Source organism: Capra hircus, chromosome 3 (genome assembly GCF_001704415.2).
Source record: "Capra hircus breed San Clemente chromosome 3, ASM170441v1, whole genome shotgun sequence".
Taxonomy (NCBI): Eukaryota; Metazoa; Chordata; class Mammalia; order Artiodactyla; family Bovidae; genus Capra; species Capra hircus.
Window position 1 is genome coordinate 96,808,911 of NC_030810.1, and position 20,904 is coordinate 96,829,814.

General features: G+C 43.7%; 1 protein-coding gene across 6 annotated transcripts in view; it reads left to right on the plus strand.

Moving 5' to 3' along the window:
- The window catches only part of HAO2 (hydroxyacid oxidase 2), a 36,109-nt gene extending 16,425 nt beyond the window's left edge, over positions 1–19,684 (plus strand). For 4 of the 6 annotated variants that reach the window (XM_005677786.3, XM_013962497.2, XM_013962496.2 and 1 more), the window contains 5 exons: positions 1,098–1,381; positions 2,814–3,023; positions 7,589–7,747; positions 8,319–8,388; positions 12,148–13,502. In XM_005677786.3, coding sequence (XP_005677843.1) covers positions 1,098–1,381; positions 2,814–3,023; positions 7,589–7,747; positions 8,319–8,388; positions 12,148–12,203 — 779 coding nt within the window. In that variant the 3' untranslated portion in view covers positions 12,204–13,502. Of the gene's footprint in view, positions 1–1,097; positions 1,382–2,813; positions 3,024–7,588; positions 7,748–8,318; positions 8,389–12,147; positions 13,503–18,573; positions 18,603–19,632 lie in introns of those variants that run through there. The other 2 variants (XR_001295454.2, XR_001295453.2) reach the window with 2 other exon arrangements.

A 20,904-nucleotide genomic window follows, 5' to 3' on the forward strand; every position in this document is an offset into this window, starting at 1 on the left:
AAAAACAAGAAGAGAGGAGATGGGAAGGGCAGGGGGCAAAAATATTCCTGGGATTCATTTGCCATCTTCAACTGAAACCAAATCTTTTTTTCTCAAGTTGCCCAAGGCTTCCCTGGGGTCCTTTCCTTTGACCCTGTGATATAGGAAGTGATGAATCCAAGAATTCCAGAGCTAAAGTGACATCCATCTGGTTAGGAACAAATTTGGCTGAGTTGAAATATGAATACCCTGTATGAATATGACTGCTTTACTAAATCTTCATGGTTGAGGGTGTTGGGTTGTTTGGGGCAGGAGAAAGCGATATCTCCTGTTGATGTTAGGAACTGAAAATATTAACTGTGATTAGGTCAAATTCTTTACCCGTGAGTTGTAGAAGGGTAGTGACATTAACCTCTTAGGGAATCCCCTGAAAATGATTAAAGTGGGAAATGAGAAAGATGCAATTGGCACATCATTGTCACCATCATCATCATCGTCACCATCATCAACAACATTATTACTAGCATTTGTACAGTACCTCACTTCATAGCTTTAAAAAAAAAAATACTTCCATAGCTGGTATCCTATTTAATCTTGCAACAACCCTATAAGAGTGATATTATCATTTTCCCCCTTTACAGATAAAGAAAAAGAGACTCAAGGCTGCACAGCTAAGCAGTGGTAGAACTAGTTTTCTTCTAACTCCAGAGAGCATGCTTTTTCTACTGCAAAGCTCAGTCTTCTCCTTGGAATTATGTTCTCAACCGTCGCCTTCTTTAGCTCCTTTCTGCTTCATTAATGGGTTCATAAGATGTCCGTTTCCTATCTGAAAGCTGCAGCATGTTCAAATGGTTTGGGGAAATGGTTCTGGGGACTCAATGTCATCTCTAGCCTGAAATATTTTAATGGAATACAGAGTTTATAAGACCAGTTATACAGTGGAGGACCCAGGCAGTCTGATCAAATACCTCTGATGCCTGCCTGATAGGGAAGAAGAATGAAGTCAAGCTTTATCTTCACTCACAGGCAAACTGGCCAGAGGGAACACAGACTTATAAGGCATTTCACCCCAGTTCAGAATGTCACTGTCCTCCAACCTGAGCTCATTTGCTTTACAGCTGCACAAGGAGCCAGTATCTGCTACATCACCAGCACGTATGCCAGCTGTAGCCTTGAAGATATCGTTGCAGCTGCCCCCAGGGGCCTGCGGTGGTTCCAACTGTATGTGCACCTAAACCGGCAGATAAACAAACAGATAATCCAAAAGGTGGAATCCCTGGGTTTCAAAGCTCTGGTCATCACTGTGGACGTACCCAAAGTTGGCAACAGACGACATGACTTTAAAAACCAAGTGGACTTGATGAAGAATTTATTGTTGAAAGATCTCGGATCACCTGAGATGGTAGGAAAGATACCAGAGCCAGGAGGGCAGGTGTAACAGGAGGCAGATTTCCATCCCTCTTTCCTCTCTTCTTTCTTTCCTCAAGAAGTCATTGTTCTATACCTGTTCTGTACCAGGCACTAGGGATGCCACAGTTCAAAAAGAAGATGGAGTTCCTGCTGCTCAGAACTTCCAGACAAGCAGAATATAAGACAAATTGTTCTCACCTCTGGAGCTGGCCAGTCTGTCCCCAGAAGTGTTCTGGGCAGGGCTGGGTGTTAGGAAACAAGAAAGCTAGGGAGAGCAGTTTTTTGTTTTTGTTTTTTTTCATGAGACAGGAGAGTAAAAGTTCCTTCCAACATTTTCTACTTTATGGCACACTTAGAAAAAGATCACACATAGATAAATGGACCATCTGAAGAAGATGCTCCTATTCAAGGTGAATGCCTATGGAGCAGGACTGCCTTGAAAACTGGGCAGCACCTGGAACTCATCCATGGGGCACCAGAGAGCCACAGAGTAGTTTTTTGAACAAGGTGACTACAAAGGCACTTCCTCCATTAAAATCCTTTAGTCCAATGGGATGAAGTGTCCCAGAGAGAGAAAGCTGTGGTAAAGTTGGAATCCCTTGACTGCATTAGAAATAATGATCCCAGCCTTTTCAGCCAATGAGCAGCTGTGATATCCAGCCAAGTGACTCAATAGTTCTACCCTTTAGCCACAAACTGGCCTTGAGGGTTTCTGGAATCTTAGCTCAGACTCCAGGGACACCTTGGGGCCTATAGATATTTGCTTCACGTGGTAAGCCAAGATAAATATTGGGCAATATTTGACTTGGGCTTCCCAAATGACTCAGTGGTAAAGAATCTGCCTGCCAATGCAGGAGACACAGGAGATGTGAGTTTGATACTTGGATGGGGAAGAGCCACTGGAAAAGGGAATGAAAATCCACTCCAGTATTCTTGCCTGGGAAATTCCATGGAGAGAGGAGCCTGGCAGGCTATGGTTCAGAGGGTCACAAAGAGTCGGCATGACTGAGCAGGCACACAATATCTGACTTAAGATTATTGAAGTTTTGCTTAGTTATTGTTACCTTGTACATATCTCAGTCACAACAATCACATGGGCCTATAAATGTTTTTGCTTATCTATCTCACTTAATGAACTCTGAGATTTTGGGGGGTTTTTGGAAAGTAAGGACTGTGTCTCATTTGTTTTTGTGTTCCCAGGTCTTAGCAAAATTATTGAGCCGTGACACAAGTAATGGTTAACAAATAAGCAATGGGAGTAGAAATTCTTTAACAAAAGTTGTGTTTGGAAAGGACCTAGAAGTAGTGTTGGCTTGTATGGTTCCTCTTTTCAAGCTTACAAATGGCAGTTTTTCAAATGTGCCTCATCTTTGGAATGAGAGTCTCAAAGGAATTCAAGGCTACGGTTCTCTTTTTCCCCACAGGGAAATGTAACGCCTTATTTCCAAATGTCTCCAATTGACCCATCCATCTGCTGGGAAGATCTCTCCTGGTTTCAAAGCATGACTCGATTGCCCATCATCCTTAAGGGGATCTTGACAAAAGAGGACGCAGAGTTAGCTGTGAAGCACAACGTCCAGGGCATCATTGTTTCCAACCATGGAGGGAGGCAGCTTGATGAGGTTCCTGCTTCTGTAAGTAGAATGACTTCAGAGTGGGTGTGTTTGTAAGTGCTGTGTGTGTGCCCATGCGTTTGTACGTGTGTGTCCACAGCAAGGCACTCTGATATTTGGTGCTCGTTCCCCTCCCCCTAACCGACTATGTTGGTTATATGTCTCTGTATGTGTGTATGTATATATATATATATGGAGGACTTCTAATCATTAATAATAGTCTAGTGTGTGCCAGGCTATTTTTACAAACTCAACATATGTCATCTCTAAAGCACACAACAGTCCTGCATTATTATCCCTACTTAACAGATGAGGATAGTGCAAGATGTAGAGATGTTAAGTAACTTGTGAGTTCACACAGTTAATAAGTGGTTAAGGTGAAATTTGATAGAAGAGTTGTTCCCAAGGCATAAAGGTCACCTGCCTTCTGGAAGAAGCATTCAGCTGGAAGCTTGCCTGTCTGCATGGATTGGAACCTAATATTTTCTCATATGACACATCCCGGGAAGAAATGGTGCCTCACTTAAGCTAATAAATAACTTTCACAGTAAAACTTTAAAATGCCTTATGAATCCTTTGCTAAAAATCCAAGACAGTCTAAATTTTCCCCTAACTTATGAATTTGTCCATTAGAGATGGACTCTGGGGAAAGAAAATGAAAAGGAGGGAGGCAGGGAAATAATTTTTAAAGGAAGTTCACTGATGTTCGTGGAGATTGATAGCTTGTATTTTTCAAGGGATTCTTCTGTGCTGCTTGACTCATTCTGAGAAATGCAAGTGAGTTTTTTTCCTCTTAAGGTTTTGTGTTTTGTTGTTTTTTTTTTTTTTTGTCTTTTAAGTAGGACATATTCACTGCAAGTAAATTGTAAAATATACCTAAACAAAAAGAATTAAGATAAAAATCATTAATGACAATAATTTGGTAATCAACTTAATGTAAATATAACATTTTAGGTTTGAAAACTATATACGATATTGTGCAATTTTCTTCTCTTCATTTATCAATATATCAAGAGCATCATTTTACTTCAATAAGTTCACTTTTCTTTTTAATGGTATATAGTATGAATGGACAGTTTATATGACCAGCTTCCTATTGTTTAACATCTGGATTGCTTCCAAGGGTTCACTCTTTTAAACAATACATCAGTGACCATCCTGAAATCTTTAGCACATTCTCAATTTCTCCTTTAAAAAGAATCACAGGAAATAGAAAAAGCTACACCAGCCAGTTTATACATTTCAAGGCTTATGAAACTTGGAGGTTTCAAATGCCAATCACTGGCCTCCTCCTCTCTACCAGGTTCTACCTCATAGAAAATAAGCATGGATTGAACTACAGGGAATGGTCAAGCCTCCTACTTCCCATCCCAACTCTTGACCTAAGACTTTAGGAGAATGTAGGTCTTCAGACGGAGAAGGCAATGGCACCCCACTCCAGTACTCTTGCCTGGAAAATCCCATGGATGGAGGAGCCTGGTGGGCTGCAGTCCATGGGGTCGCTAAGGGTCAGACATGACTGAGCGACTTCACTTTCACTTTTCACTTTCATACATTGGAGAAGGAAATGGCAAGCCACTCCAGTGTTCTTGCCTGGAGAATCCCAGGGACGAAGGAGCCTGGTGGGCTGCCATCTATGGGGTCACATAGAGTCAGACACGACTGAAGTGACTTAGCAGTAGCAGGTCTTCAGAACGTGCGCTGAGCTCTCTCACCCAAGTCCTTCAAGGATACCCATAAAGCCATTTCTCACGCATCCAGTAATTGACAGAATAGAGGGTGCAGAGCATAGCATGTCCTGACCTGACCCAACTGTGCTGACAATAAGAGCAGAAAGCAAAGAGCCCCTCACCAACCAGCAGCAAACAGGGTAGAATACTGACTTTTGAAATAACTCTAATAAAACATTATATAATCGGCTGTCTCTCATTAATCATTTTAGCTAGTCTTGCTCCCTCACGGAGTTCTTAGAGAGGAGTGGGGATAAGTAGCCCACTAATTTTCCCATTGCACTTCCTCAATAAAGAATGAGAAGTGATGAAGGAAGGTACCAGAACAAAAAGTTTCTTCTGCCCCATCACACTGATCAACACACTGTTCTCCCAAGCCATCTGACCTAATAGCCAAACCCAAGATCATCCAGGGACAGTACCAAGACTAGTGGGAGGCTAGTGAGAGACCCACCCTTGGCTCAAAATTCAAGAAGATGCCAAAAAAACTGAATTAGGAATAATAGTTTCATGCACTGTTTGAAAAATGAAAATTAATGCAGAAAAACCCACAGTGAATAGCAACAGTTTTAATAAAGAAAGGATCTGATCCTGCACTTGCATAACGTTGCCTCACTCATTTCACTGTAACCCTGGCCCTGGTTCCAATAAAGTTTTATTTATAAAAACAAGCCCCCAGCTTGCAGGTCAAAGTTTGCCATTTGATTTTTGTAAACGTTGTATTCAAATATTATTTATATTTTTGACACCCTTTAAATTTTGTGCCTGGGGTAAGTTGCTCACTCTTCTCTACCCAGTCCCTCCTTGTGAGGGGTGTGACTGTCTCAGTGATAGTGCATCTCTGTAATGTCCCATATCTAACACTCCTGTGCTTCCTTCCAGAACCAGGGGAAAGCTAGTTTTGGCCCCAGAAGGCTCTAATGAATGCCCTATTGTGGCTTATCAAACGTTAACTCTCAAGCCATACTGCATGAACCCTAGGCTGAAATTCACCCCCTATCGTGCTTCTTAAACTGCTGTCAATATGGCTCACTAGAATGGCTTTCCTGGCAGCCCAGACAGTAAGGAATCCCCCTGCAATGCAGGAGACCTGGGTTGAATCCCTGGGTTGGGAAAATCCCCTGGAGGAGGGCATGGCTACCCATTCCAGGATACTTGCTTGGAGAATCCCCATGGACAGAGGAGGCTGGCAGGGTGCAGTTTATGGGGTTGCAAAGAGTTGGACATGACTGAGCAACTAAGTGCACAGGGCCGAAGAGTTTGCACAAGTACATTTCTTTCTTTCTCACAGCATGCCAGTACAGGAGACAGGTTCGATCCCTGGATCAGGAAGATCCCACAGGCCACAGACCAACTAAGCCCAAGTGCCACAGCTATTGAGCCTTTTGTAGAAATGTTTCTCATAATACCATGGTGGGACTGTAAAAATACCCTGATTTAAATGCACATTCTCTCCAGTCTTTACATGTAGGTTAACAAAATGTTCAATTCTCCCCTACCCACTTGGAAAGTACAAAGCTCTTTCCTTCCTGATTTCATACTCTGCTCAGTCTCACCAAAGGATCTCATTCAGGCAGAATTCAATCGACTCCTTCCGTTGCAGTTTCTACTCCTCCTTTTCAGTCATTCCTCAAAGAGACAGAACAGGAGCCCTGAGGCAGTTCCAGAAACGTTTCCTGCAGGACCCTCCCTCCAGACTCTGCCCTCACCCCTCCTTACAGACTTGGAAGTGCTCAGGAACATGGCTCTGTCTGGGGCACCTTAAGTCCACAGGGCTGTTGACCACACAGCTGGGAATGAGAGAGAAAAGGTGGGAGAAAAGATCCAGCGGAGAGAGGCAGCGAGAGTGATCAGGTGTTTTTGTTTTGTCTTTCTAAGGCTTCAACCCCGCTCTTACAATGTCACCGCTGTCTTTCTCTCCCACGTCTCAGATAACTCGTAAGGGAGTCAGGAAGAAGTTGCTCAGATGTGTTGTGCCAGAAATAAGTTACAGCCCAGGTATATGGAACAGGCTGTGGTTCAGACACTAGGGTCACGGTTGATCACATTTGTTTGGCCAAAAAGACTTAGGGCCTTAGCAATGGAGAACATTTCTAATTGTGCCGCCTTAGAAGCAGAGAAGGTGGAAGAGAATCAAAAGTCAAAATGTCCTTTAAAAAGAAGAACATTAAAATGTTGTGTGCAGCCTGGATGGGAGGGGAGTTTGGGGGTGAATGGATACATGTATATGTATGCCTGAATCCTTTTGCTGTCTCCTTGAAACTATCACATTGCTAATTGGCTATACCCCAATATAAAATGTTTGTAAAAAAATAAAATGAAATAGAAAGAACAGGCGGCACTAGTGCTGAAGAATCTCCCTGCCAATGCAGGAGAAACAAGAAACCTGGGTTCAGTCCCTGGCTTGGGAAGATCCCCTGGAGGAGGGCATGGCAACCTGCTCCAGAATTCTTGCCTGGAGAATCCCCTGGACAGAGGAGCCTGGAGGGCTACAGTCACGGGACAGAAAAGAGTCAGACACAAGTGAGTGACTCAGCACACAAAATCGAACACTACAAATGGAAAATGCCCCTGTGGGGATGTTAAGAGATACCAAGAATTTCTTCCAAGTTGTAAACACCTGAACTCTGTCGGAGCAGGAAATGGCAGGAGAGTGTAGCCTGGAAAGAGTCCCTGGGCCTTGGGAACGTAGCTACCCTGCTTTGACAGCACCTGCAGCCTCAAGTGTAGAACCACGAGGCATTGCCCCCAGCTTAGACCTCCTGGAGCCGGCCAAACCTGGGGGGCAGTGCCGATCCGTGACGCCCTGAGAGTCCAGAGGGAAGTCTCTGAGCCACACTTGTCTCTTGCTTTCAGATCGATGCCTTGACAGAAGTGGTGGCCGCTGTGAAAGGGAAGGTTGAAGTGTACCTGGATGGTGGGATCCGGACTGGCAACGATGTGCTGAAGGCTCTAGCCCTCGGGGCTAAGTGTGTTTTTGTGGGGAGACCCATCCTGTGGGGTCTCGCCTGCAAGGTGAGAGTGCTAAAATGAAAACCAACCAGAAGGCACCCCACCTCTCATTTGTTTCCATGTGCTTCTATGGTTTCACCCCCAAGTTTAACCAGTTTTTGGAGGTGCCACAGATCCTGAAGGACAGTGACACCTCACCTGCCCCTCCACACTTCCTCCATAGCATGTTGTAAATTTTCAAGAGCTCTCAGCCCCACCTTTTTCCTCTTATTCCCAACATAGTTCAAATTTCACAGATTGCCCCCATCCTCCCCACCACAGCTCTGAGCTCACTTAGAAATATTTTTTAATGTTTATTTACTTTGCTGTGCCAGATCTTAGCTGCATCACACAGGATCTTCAGTTTTGTTGTGGCATATGGGTTCTTTAGTGGAGGCACACGAACTCTTAGTCAAGGTGTATGGGATCTAGTTTCCTGACCAAGGATGAAACCCAGGCCCCTGCATTGACAGCATGGAATCTTCACCCCTGGACCACCAGGGAAGTCCCCGCACTTAGTGTTGAAACTCAGCCTGTGGTCTGGATGTTCCTTCACGCCGCTTTGTGTCTCCTCTTTTCTCTGTCTTGTGAGCAGGGTGAACATGGTGTTAAGGAAGTTTTGGACATTTTAAAAAATGAATTCCACACTTCCATGACGCTGACAGGTAAGTTTTTACCATGCTTTTCCTAACTCAGAGCTGAAAGCAGGCTGTCTAAAGAAGAGAAGCTCAGGCCCTTCCTTCTCACTTGCCTCCCCCAAACCCAGAGAGAGCACAGAGGAAATGCCCGAGACAAAAGTGGAATGAAGGTGTTAGTCGCTCAGTCGTGTCTGACTCTTCGTGACCGCCTGGACTGTAAACCCGCCAGGTTCCTCTGTCCGTGGGATTTCCCAGGCAAGAGCATTGGAGCGGGCACCATTTCCTTCTCCAAGGGATCTTCCTGACCCAGGGATTGAGCCTGGGTCTCCTGCATTGCAGGCGGATTCTCTACCATCTGAGCCAGTCAAGCACAAACTCAGAATGTGATACAAAAGCAAATGCAATTTCAGATGGTGGTAAAGAGGGTCCCATTTCACTTTGGCCTGCTCAGATCCCATCAGACTTGTCAGATGTAGTTCTAGGGGTGATCTTTTAACTAAGATTCATGGATTGTGAAGAGTAGAGAAATTAAGTCACCGGGAAAGCATGGAGGAACTGGGGAGGTAGAAGCAAGCAGGATGATAGAACAGAGAGAAGGAGAAACATCATCCTGCGTAACCACAGGCAGCAAGACAAACCTGAATATCTCAAAGTTACCCACAGGCAGGTATCAGGCAAAAATGAGGTAACTGTAAAGCAGTGCTCAGAAAAACTTGTATGTGTTCAGCAAATCCATGTGATCACTGGAATCCAGGGATCCTGTGAAATAGTGATTCTCGGCTAATGATGGGAACTTCCTTCTTCCGAATCATTTGGTTTGGGGGTGGGGGTGGCTTATCTTTTTTTCTCATTGGCACAGTGATGCAGGGTTGGTGTTGGAGGTGTTGAGTACTCAGGGATCAAGGATGTTAAATGTCCTAAAATGCTTGGAGCTGTCTCCTAGAAAATTGGCCTGCCCAAAGTCAGTCACCGGTAGCTCTGTCTCTGCTTGCCTTTGTCTGCTGTAGATGGTAACAGATTGTAACGTGAGAGGCAGACAAGATAAACCCAAATAAGACCTCCATTCAGGCCTCAACTCTAAAATTTGGTAATAACAGAAACTTCCTCCAGAAGTAACAAAATAATGAATCAAGAGCTCTGAAGTGGAGTCAAGACCATTTTTGTGGCATTGACTTATTTCCACAGATGATGCTACCAAGTGTCTGCCATCTGCCAGGCACAAGGCAAGGTGTCCAGGTCTTTCCTAGTCTGGTTTTCATCAGCTATTTAGACAAGTATCTTGTACTCAGCATCCAAGCTACGAAGTGTTCACTGGGGCTGTGAACTTAGCCTTTTGGGCTTAAGTAGTTTAAGCTAGAAAACATAGACCAGCATTAATGCCAGTCCCTTTCAACTGAGTAGATTAATAGGGGGAAAAAAAAACCTTGGGGAGTGGATTAAGGCATCAAGGACCAGGACTGTCCATTTGGGGCCAATGCCTATGAAGATAAGTCAATAAATAACCCAAGGTTACTAAGTCTCTCCCATGAGGGCAAGGAGGGCACAAGTGTGAATAGATATCGTGTTGATGTCTTTTGCCCTTGGGAGGGAGAGAGATGGAAAGATCTATGAGTTCTGCAGGTTCCAAGAGATTGAGGTGACTTCTCTTGCTCCCCCAAATATTTTCTCCTGTCTTTGTGACATTATGTCTGAACTTTTAAAACAGAAGCCTGGTGGGGGGATTCATAATAACAAAGCTTTTTTATTCCACCAAAAGTTTATACTTAACAACCATTGGAATGGAAATAGAGGCTGGAAAATCTTTTTCTGAAACAAAGGGTAGAGAACACTCTTTTTAAATGGGGTCAGGAAAAAAAGAAAGAGAAAACAGGATGACGAATACTTTTGTGCCTAACTTTTTATATTCCTTTCCTTCTAATTGTTCTCCAATGAGAATGTGTTGTTTAAATGCAGAGAAAAATGACTAATCAACAACCAAATGTGGGATGGCAGGTGGGTTTGGGGAAGAAGGGAAAGAAGAGAAAACCCAGGCTGAAGGGCACCCCTCAGCATTCTCTGTGGGCATCAGTCCTGCAGGAAAGACTCCCCAAGCTGATCCCTGGGGAGAAGGGGGTCTCAGGTGAGGAGGGCTGTGTTTTCGGTGGAACTCACTCAAGTAGAAAATCATAATGTGAAACCCCACAGAGTTTCACATTCAGATCAATTCAGTTCAGTCGCTCAGTCAAGTCTGACTCTTTACAACCCCATGAACCGCAGCACGCCAGGCCTCCCTGTCCATCACCAACTCCCACAGTCCACCCAGACCCATGTCCATTGAGTCAGTGATGCCATCCAACCAACTCATCCTCTGTCGGCCCCTTCTCCTCCTGCCCTCAATCTTTCCCAGCATCAGGGTCTTTTCCAATGAGTCAGCTCTTTGCATCAGGTGGCCAAAGTATTGGAGTTTTAGCTTCAACCTCAGTCCTTCCAATGAACACCCAGGACTGATCTCCTTTAGGATGGACTGGTTGGATCTCCTTGCAATCCAAGATTAGCCTTCCCTGCACAATGCATGTAAGATGCTTGACACAAAACCAGCACCCAGGAGGTGATCAATCAGTATGACTTCTCTATCCTAAACCTCCTGGAGATGTGTGACATTTTTCCTCTGTAACCTTGTGACATCGCAGCCCTGAGAAGAGTACCCTATTTGCACTATTGTGAAATGAAAATAAGCTTAGAAATCATCTTTTCCTAATTGTGAGACCATATGCCAAAACTGTATATAGGAATGTTACAATCCCAGTTTGTCTTGGAAGACGAAACTGTGCACATACAAATCATGTGTGCACAGACCTCACTTAAGTCTCATCTCTTGTAAGGGACAGGGGCTGAAACAGAAGATTCAACAGAGGCTGAATCTTCTTGAGTTTTATTGCTCGAAATTACCCACTTTGTTTTAATTTGGCCAAAGTGTTTTAGTGTGAATATCCACCTAATTTACAGTAATGAAAAAACAGGAATACATTGTAATCATGAATTCGTTGTTAAACCTTTAGTGAACCTCTACCAAGAACAAGGCAGTGTCCCTGGTACCATGTGGACCAAGACTCCATCTGATGAGCTTATACTGATAAGCAGAACAAGAACACAAACAGCACCAGGGCTTAAATGGGAACAGATGCTTCAAAGTGTCTCAGGATGGTATCACATACTTTGATGCAACTACTGAACACTTTCGCATAGTTTAAATATTTATTTCTACTACAATGTATCAGCAGTTTCTATTCTGGCATCTCTGTGCTCCTTGAGGAAGTCTACCCTCTCCAAAGCTGCACTATTCTGTCTGCCCCGTGGAAACCCAGAGCTGTCAAAACCATTGTCACTTCTGATGAGAGCACCTCTGGCTCCAAATTCCTGCTTCTGCTGACTTAGTTCATTTTATGAGTTATTTATGCATCCCTCGCCTGTCATTCCTGTCACCTATCATCAACACCAGGGGCTTCCCCGGTGGTTCAGTAGTCAGGTGTATTCACTGCACACAAACTGACTTTTCAAAAGGCTGAAATACTGCTTTTAAGTTTTTTACCATGCCATTTTGCCATGGATGTTTTAAAAGAGGACGCAACCACAGGTTTACAAAACAATTCCCAGTGTAATCAGAATTACGTGATATGAATTCTGTATATGTAACATTTTATCAGGGTGAGGACAAGGGTCAAGGCTTGTTTCTATCCCCATGGTGGGGTGGTGACTGGGGTTTCAGAGAAATGAGCTTTTAAACTACATTTTTTTTTCAATTTTTAGGTTGCCGATCGGTTGCTGAGATCAATCAGGACCTGATCCAGTTCTCCAGGTTGTAAAGAAAGAGAGCCGATGGCCTGACTGCAGAGTTTGCCCATAGGAGGAAGACAAAATCACAGTAGGGTGTGTGATGCCCTCTTGCCTCAGTCCCATCCTGGCTAGCAGCTTATCTCTTGCCTGAGTCCCATCCTGGCCAGCAGCTTATTCCTGCACCCTAAATCACTCCACCCCAAATCCCTCATCTTCCTCAAATACGCCAATGCTCTTCTTTGCCTCACTGCCTTGTATATGTTGCTCTCTTGCCCGAAATCCTCCTCTGAAAGCAGAGATCTTAAAAGAGCAGATCAGCAATGGCTGAAATAGCTAGTGATGAAAACTATTTGAATATACTATGTTTTTATGAAATAACTATGGAAATCTGTACCCAGAAACAGAAGAGCTATACCTATAAAATATTCCTCAACAAAAATCATACTCCTATCTGTAGACAACAGAGAAATTATATAGGTAAAAACATAAGCTTTGGAGTCCTACAGACATAGGATTTCCAGGACTGTTACTTAGACTTGAGAATGTTTTTTGATCTCTGTTCTTCCATGTCTTTGTGTATAAAATGAGGTTTATAATACCTAGCCTATTAGGTTGGGAGAAAGATTAAGAGAGATAACATACATAACATTCAGAGCACAATGCTTAGCCGCTAAGTTTAAGAAAGAGTAGCTTTTGGACTTCCCTAGTGGTCCAGTGGTTAAGACTTCACCTTCTAATGTAGGGGGTGTGGGTTCAAGCTATGGTGGGGGAATTAAGTTACCACATGCTGCAGGATGTGGCCAAAAATTAAAATACAGAAATAAAACTTGAAAACTTCCTCTTAAAAAATAAAGAGCTAGTAGCTTTTATGATTATTATTTGGCAAATTCCTATTTATCTTTTAGTATCTTGTTCGAATATCACCTATTCTTACCTGGCTACTTGCTAAAGGTTTCCTATTGTGCTTTGCACATTACACTATTACAATCCTTATTATAATGTGTTGTGTTTATTGGTCTCTCTCCATAAATAGACTTTACATGTCCCTGAGCAAGAAACTATATGCTTGGTACTGGGTTTGGCATATAGCAGCATCTCAAGAAACATTTATAAGATGGATAGATGGGTAGATGGACTGGAAAGGGTGAAAAGGGAGATGGGAAAATGAATAAATGCCCTATCAGAGTAAAAACTCCCCAGACCAGCAGTCAGCAAGAACAGACTTCTAGAGCAGGGGCACTTGGCTGAATAAGATCTGACACTTGAAGACATTAAGGAAGTTAAGGATAAATTCCCGATATCCTAAATAAATATTGATAATTTCATAACTGGTGTTCATGTTCTGTCTTGGTCCTTGTTATAGTCTGTTTTCTATACAACAGTCATTGACGTTTTTAAGTACAAGCAAATCCTACTAGTTTAGTGCTTAACTCAGTTGCTCAGTCATGTCCTGCTGTTTGCAATCCCATGGACTGTAGCATGCCAGCCTTTCTTGTCCATCACCAACTCCCAGAGCTTGCTCAAACTCATGTCCATTGAGTTGGTGATGCCATCCAACCATCTCCTTCTCTGTTGTCCCTTTCTCATGTCTTCAACCTTTCCCAGCATCAGGGTCCTTTCTAATGAGTGGGTTCTTCGTATCAGGTGGCCAAAGTATTGGAGCTTCAGCTTCAGCATCAGTCCCTCCAATGATTATTCAGGACTGATTTCCTTTAGGATGGACTGGTTTGATTTCCTTGCAGTCCAAGGGACACTCAAGAGTCTTCTCCAACAGCACAGTTTGAAAGCATCCATTCTTCGGCATTCAGCTTTCTTTATGGTCCATCTCTCACACCCATACAGGATTACTGGAAAAACCATAGCTTTGACTAGACAAACCTTTGTTGGCAAAGTAATGTCTCTGCTTTTTAATACGCTGTCTAGGTTTGTCATAGCTTTTCTTTCAAGGAGCAAGCGTCTTTTAATTTCATGGCTGCAGTCACCATCTGCAGTGATTTTGGAGCCCAAGAAAATAAAGTGTGTCACTGTTTCCATTGTTTCCCCATCTATTTGTCATGAAATGATGGGACTGGATGCCATGATCTCTGATAGGCAAATCCTATACCTTACCTGTTTAAGCCTTTTCTATTGTTTCCTATTCCATTCAGTATCAGTTCTACACTGAGCATCAGCTGTCCAGGAGATTGCACGATCTGGTTCTTCCTGATTCTTCCCTCAGCCTTCATTCTCCCCTCCCCTCATCATGCCTTAGCCAAAATGCATCCTTTCTATTCCTTTTTTTAAAATTCATTTTCATTTCTAATTGGAGGATAATCACTTTACAATTGTTGGTTTCTGCTGTATGATAAAGTGGATCAGCTATAAATATACTCATATCCCCTCCCTCTTGAACCTCCCTCCCACCCACTCCCACCCCATCCCACCCATCTAGGTCATCACTGAGCACAAGGCTGAGCTCCTTGTGCTATATAGCAGCTTCCCACTAGCTGTCTATTTTACACATGGTAATGTATGTATTTCAATGCTGCTCTCTCAGTTCTTCCCACCTTCTTCCCACTCTGTGCCCACAAGTCCGTTCCCTACATCTGCATCCCTGTTTCTTAAACAAGTAAAACTCTTGCCTCTGGACTTTCATCCTTATTATTCCCTCTACATAAAATGTCCTTCCCCATCCTCTTCCCATGAATGGCTCTTTCCCTATAGTTAGATCTCAGCTTAGCTCAGATGGTAAAGAATCTGCCTTCAATGCAGGAGACCTGAGTTCAATCCTTGGGTTGGGAAGATTTCCCTGCAGAAGGGAATGGCAACCCACTCCAGTATTTTTGCCTGGAGAATCCCATGGACAGGGGGAGTCAGGCAGGTTACAGTCCATGGGGTTGTAAAGAGTCGAACAAGACTGAGCGACTAACTACACTTAAATGCCACCACCCCAATCAGATGAGAGTTCCCTGACCATCCCATCTAGAATAGTCTCTCCTTTACTCATCAGATCACCCTGTGTTTTCACCTCCCAGCACTTAATACATTGGCAATTAACTTATCCTTTATTTATTGCTCATCTGAACTATCACAGCACCCTTTATCAGCTGTAGTCACCTTTCATTCCCAGAGCATGAACCAGGCCCAGCTCCATGGAAGGCTTTCAGTAAATATGTGTTAAATGAATTAATCCAAAAAGACAAAGCTGGATCAAACTGCGTTGCCACATATGGAGAAATACAGTGGTCCCAGAGGGAACACAGTTAGTTCCCAACAGAAAGAAGCTGGATCAATCACTATCTAAGCCAACAGACACAGAAAGTCTCCTATCAGTACTAGGCCAACACTTTTCTGCACGAACTCCTGCTGTGACAAATGTCCTCTGTGTAGGAGATTTCTGGAGATTACAAGTGAAATGACATAAAACATACAAGACATACAAAAGACAGACAGGACACCACTCTGGCCAGAGGAACAACTGGGCAAACTAAATGCCGTTTATTATTATAAAGCCCTCCTTAGGCAGAATTCCAGATTGTAAGAATAAGCCTTTTCAGTACAGTGCAGGTGCATACATGTTATCGTAGAGCAAAGGGGAGTGAAATCTCTGTCTACTGAAGAGTCTGCCCAAAGCCCTCATCTCCTTCTTATCTCAAGAAGGGAATGCTCCCTCGTTTGCAAGGGACCATTAACCTCAAGGCTGTGTCCAGACTCTTTGGCAGAACGCCTCGTATGCAAGGACGCTCACCCTGAGCAGAGAGACCCGTTTGCAGGCACATCTCTGCTACCCTATTAACCCTTCACTCTGTTGCCCAGCTTATTGCATATAACCAAGATCAAGGGAACATTAGATAGCATGGGAAAGACGGAAAGAGAAAGCAGTCCTGTGGTAGCCTCCCTGATCATAACTCTTAACACTCTAACCATCTGCCTACCCAAAGGTATGGAGTATATGCCACCTACATATTTGTAAAGAGAAATTAAACTATGGTGGCATTAGACAATCTTGTTTGCCTATACTGGGGTATATTCAGAACCCAGAATATAGGAGATGTGAACACCCAGACTCTCAAATCATCGATTCCTTTGATTCTTCTCTGAATAAAAGATCTTTAAAGGGCAGATCAGCAATGACGGAAATAGCTCTATTTTTTGTACATCTGCTATATCTTTATGAAGTAACTGTGGAAATTTGGACTCTGGACAGAGAGCTATCCACATAAAATATTCCCCAACAAGAATCATACTCCCTATCTATCAGACAGGGCAGAACAGATGAACCAGAAGAAAGAAGGAAAGGAAAGTTACTGCAGCTAGAATACTTAAAGAGCAGTAGCCTCTTTATAGAATTGTGGTCTTTGAAAAGAGGCCCAGGAGAGTGAGTTAGATGGCACTGTTAATGGGTTTTAAAAGGAAAAAGGTAATTGACTGTGACCCTTGTGCTAGACCCTATCTTTTTATTCAATTAAAAGTTAAAATTGGCTCCTTCATTGTCAGGCTCATGGTCAGTTTGAAGCCAAGGAGGGGGTCTTAATTTGGCAGCAAGAATAGGTGCTTGTGCCCAAAGCTTATGGACATACCAAGGAAGTGCCGCCTGGCTGACACTGCAATTGCAGTTGCACAGCTGTGGGACAGGAGGCCTAAATGACCATGGGTTTGAAGAAGGCCCCCAACACACAGATTGGAGAAAAAACATGTGGAAGGTTCACAGGATCTAAAAGGGTTGTGATGCAGGGGTGGTCACAGTATAGACTAATTCACACACTGCTGCGGGAATCTTCCAGAATGTTTTTTACTTTAGTTCACAGAGCCAAGACCAAAGACATGAGAGAACAGAAAGCATAAAACATCTGTGCTTGTGACCTAGGATGCTACAGGGCCTAATGGCCCATGAAGTATACCTGTTCTGTGTCGCACACTGACCTCCAGGAGAGGTAGTAAGGAGTTTTCAGACAAGAGCTTCGGGGACTCTGGACACGAATTAAAATTGACTGTATCAGTCCTTGGAGAGCTTCCCGGGTGGCTCAGTTGTAAAGAATCCACCTGCCAATGCAGGAGATGAGGGTTAGATCCCTGGGTTGGGAATATCCCCAGGAGGGGGAAATGGCAACCCACTCCAGTATTCTCGCCGGGATAATCCCATGGACAGAGGAGCCTGGGGTTGCAAAGTATCACACATGACTGGGAACTGAGCATGCACACAGGCATCAGTTCTTGACCAGTGCACGAGAAAGGAGAGGCCTTTATTGCACTCATGTTTCAGTTTTACTGGATAGATGTAGGCTTTCTCCACAGAGTGCTCAAACAACTAAACAGATTAAAGTCTAAAAAGTAATCTCTTACACAGGGGTCCCCAAGAACATGGACTCTGACAGTCGATAGGCTTTGGGCAGACTCCTGAGAGAATTGGATAGCCCAGCCACATCATGTCTAGATGGACTTTGCTCTTCTCTGCCCTGTTCCTCAGCCCCCATATCCCCGTTGCCCATTACAACTCAGCATCGCATCCCCTGGGGCTTAGTGCACTTTGTAGAAATTCACTCTCTAGAATTCCACTTCTGGATCACAGAACTATGCCTCAGATACCACTTGTTGAAGTCTCTTCCAATTTGTGTTAAGTCTGTGACTCTGGTCTCATGATTCTCTTATGTCAGAAACCAGATGAGAGTATCTCAGTACCACATTGTCCTTTGTGGTCCAAAAGAATAAATAGGCAGCCTTGACAGTAAGGTTTGAAACCAGAGAAATCACTGGTAGGAGAACATCCACGCCGCTAGCCACCTCACCACAATCTCATAAATCAGATTTTTTATTTTCATACTAAGATTACCTTGATGGCTGATGAACATGCAGTAAAATTGGCCAAGTTTCTCTGTAATACCTGTACTTATTACAGGGTACACTGCCTACTGCACCTTCTAAGTAGGCATGATGGCCAGGAATTCTCTTCAGTCCTGAAATCACCAGCTGGAATCTTGACCGAGTCGTCCAGACTGGTTTGGGGTAAAAGAGAAATAAATCATAATAGCATATGGCATGAAGGTAACTTGGTGTGCAGATAATGGAGTTAGCTTACTTTAGGAGAGAATCTGATATAAGTTCTCCCTGGGCACATCTACTTGGGTGATAACTGTACTCTTTTTTTTTTTTTTTTTTTTTTTGTTCCTGGACACATGTGTGTGTTATTTTTTTAGTTGCTTTTCCTTCTGGACTCAGAGGGATGGATCTAAGATTCAAAGGGAAATGGGCAAAGATTTTATAGAGTGTCCAATGAATCAAAAGTGTGGAAAACAGAACATCCTCAGTTACATGGAGGGATACCTATGAAACATCAGAAGGGACTTCTTGGCCTCTAAAGATGTCCTATGTGCCTGCATATTCACTCTCTTCAGTTGTGTTCAACTTTTTGTGACCCTACAGACGTAGCCCAGCAGACTCCTCTGTCCATGGGATTCTCCAGGCAAGAATATTGCAGTGGGTTGCCATGCCCTCCTTCAGGGGACCTTCCCAACCCAGGGACTGAATCTGCAGCTTTTATGTCTCCTGCATTGCAGGTGGGTTCTTTCCCACTAGCGCCACTAGAATACATTTGTAAAGAAGGCAGAGAAATCCTCCCCACTAGAAAGTTTCAACAATTGAATAGAACACTGAGTATGTAAAAGAAATGTGCTCTGATAAAGAGGATCAGCTTTTGAGTCACTCCAGGGTCAGGCTATCTGGATTCAGATTCTGACTCCACTATCTTCAAGACACTTAGCAAGACCCAAAACATCTTTTGCTTCTTCTGCTAAATAATACCAATCTCCTTGGATTCTCACTGTGAAAATTAAACACTATAGGGGACTTCTGATTCCCAATATAAGATATAGGGAGCCTGGAAGTTGCCAGTCCATCCCAAAAACAAGCAAAATGTTGAACAAACTGAAAAATTGACAGCTCCTCTAGTTCCTCCAGAAAAGTGAGGTCATGGGGCACACCACTGCCCCTCAGATTGGAAGAACTAGCAGATACAGAGAACTATAATTTGTCTGAGCAGAAATCCATGAGCAGAAGCCTCCATGAAAACCAGCCCTGACGTTAGAAAACCTTAACTGTAACTGATGAATAGCTGGAGGCTCAGTGTGGACAAATCTGAGAATTAAAAATTCCAGGAGGAAACAGTCAGGGGAGACTCTGCCCCATACTTTAGTTTTACCAACAGGAGCTCTACTAGGTTCTCACAGTGAATATCAGAAAAATCCCACAGAGCTTCCACTGGGAGGGGAAAGTAACCATTTTGAAGTACTCCAGTGAATTCTGTTCTTTTTTAAAAAAATATATTTATTATTTATTTATTTGGCTGCAGTGGGTTGTAGTTGTAGCATGTAGGATCTAGTTCCCTGACCAGGGATCAAACCCGGACCCCTTTCATTGGGAGCCTGGAGTTTTAGCCACTAGACCACCAGGGAAGTTCCAATAGTATGTTCTGTTCTTACCTAGGCCTGCCCTCAAGAGGGACTTCCCGGATGGTGCAGTGGTAAAGAGCCTGCCAATGCAGGAGCCCAGGAGATGCGAGTTGGATCCCTAGGTCAGGAAGATACCCTGGAGGAGGAAATGGCAAGACACTCCAGTATTTTTGCTGATTTAATCCCATGGACAGAGGAGCCTGGCAGACTATAGTCCATGGGGGTCACAAAGAGTTGGACATGACTGAGTGACTGAACATGAGCATGCCCTCAAGAGAAACCACTTTACCAGACCCTCATGTACTAGGATTTTATCACAACCTAGAAAGTTATGACCAATCTAGACAGCATATTCAAAAGCAGAGACATTACTTTGCCAACAAAGGTCCATCTAGTCAAGGCTATGGTTTTTCCAGTAGTCATGTATGGATGTGAGATTTGGACTGTGAAGAAAGCTGAGCACCGAAGAATTGATGGTTTTGAACTGTGATGTTGGAGAAGACTCTTGAGAGTCCCTTGGACTGTAAGGAGATCCAACCAGTCCATTCTAAAGGAGATCAGCCCTGGGAATTCTTTGGAAGGAATGATGCTAAAGCTGAAGCTCCAGTACTTTGGCCACCTCATGAAAAGAACTGACTCATTGGAAAAGACTCTGATGCTGGGAGGGATTGGGGGCAGGAGGAGAAGGGGATGACAGAGGATGAGATGGCTGGATGGCATCACCGACTCAATGGACATGAGTCTGAGTGAACTCTGGGAGTTGGTGATGGACAGGGAGGCCTGACGTGTTGCAATTCATGGGGTCGCAAAGAGTCGGACACGACTGAGCAACTGAACTGAACTGAACCAACTTGTTATTGTTCAGTCTCGGTCATGTCTGATTCTTTGAGATCCCATGGACTGCAGCACACCAGACTTCCCTGTCCATCACCATCTCTCAGAGCTTGCTCAAACTCATGTCCATTGAATTGGTGGTGCCATCCAACCATCTCATTCTCTGTCATCCCCTTCTTCTCCTGCCTTCAACCTTTCCCAGCATCAGGGTCTTTTCTAATGAATCAGCTCTTCTCATCAGGTGGCCAAATCATTGGAGCTTCAGCTTCAGCATCAGTCCTTCCAATGAATATTCAGGGATGATTTCCTTTAGGATTAACTGGTTTGATCTCCTTGCAGTCCAAGGGACTCTCAAGAGTCTTCTCCAACAACACAGCTCAAAAGCATCAATTCTTTGGCGCTCAGTCTTCTTTATGGTCCAACTCTCACACCCATACAGGATTACTGGAAAAACCATAGCTTTGACTATGGT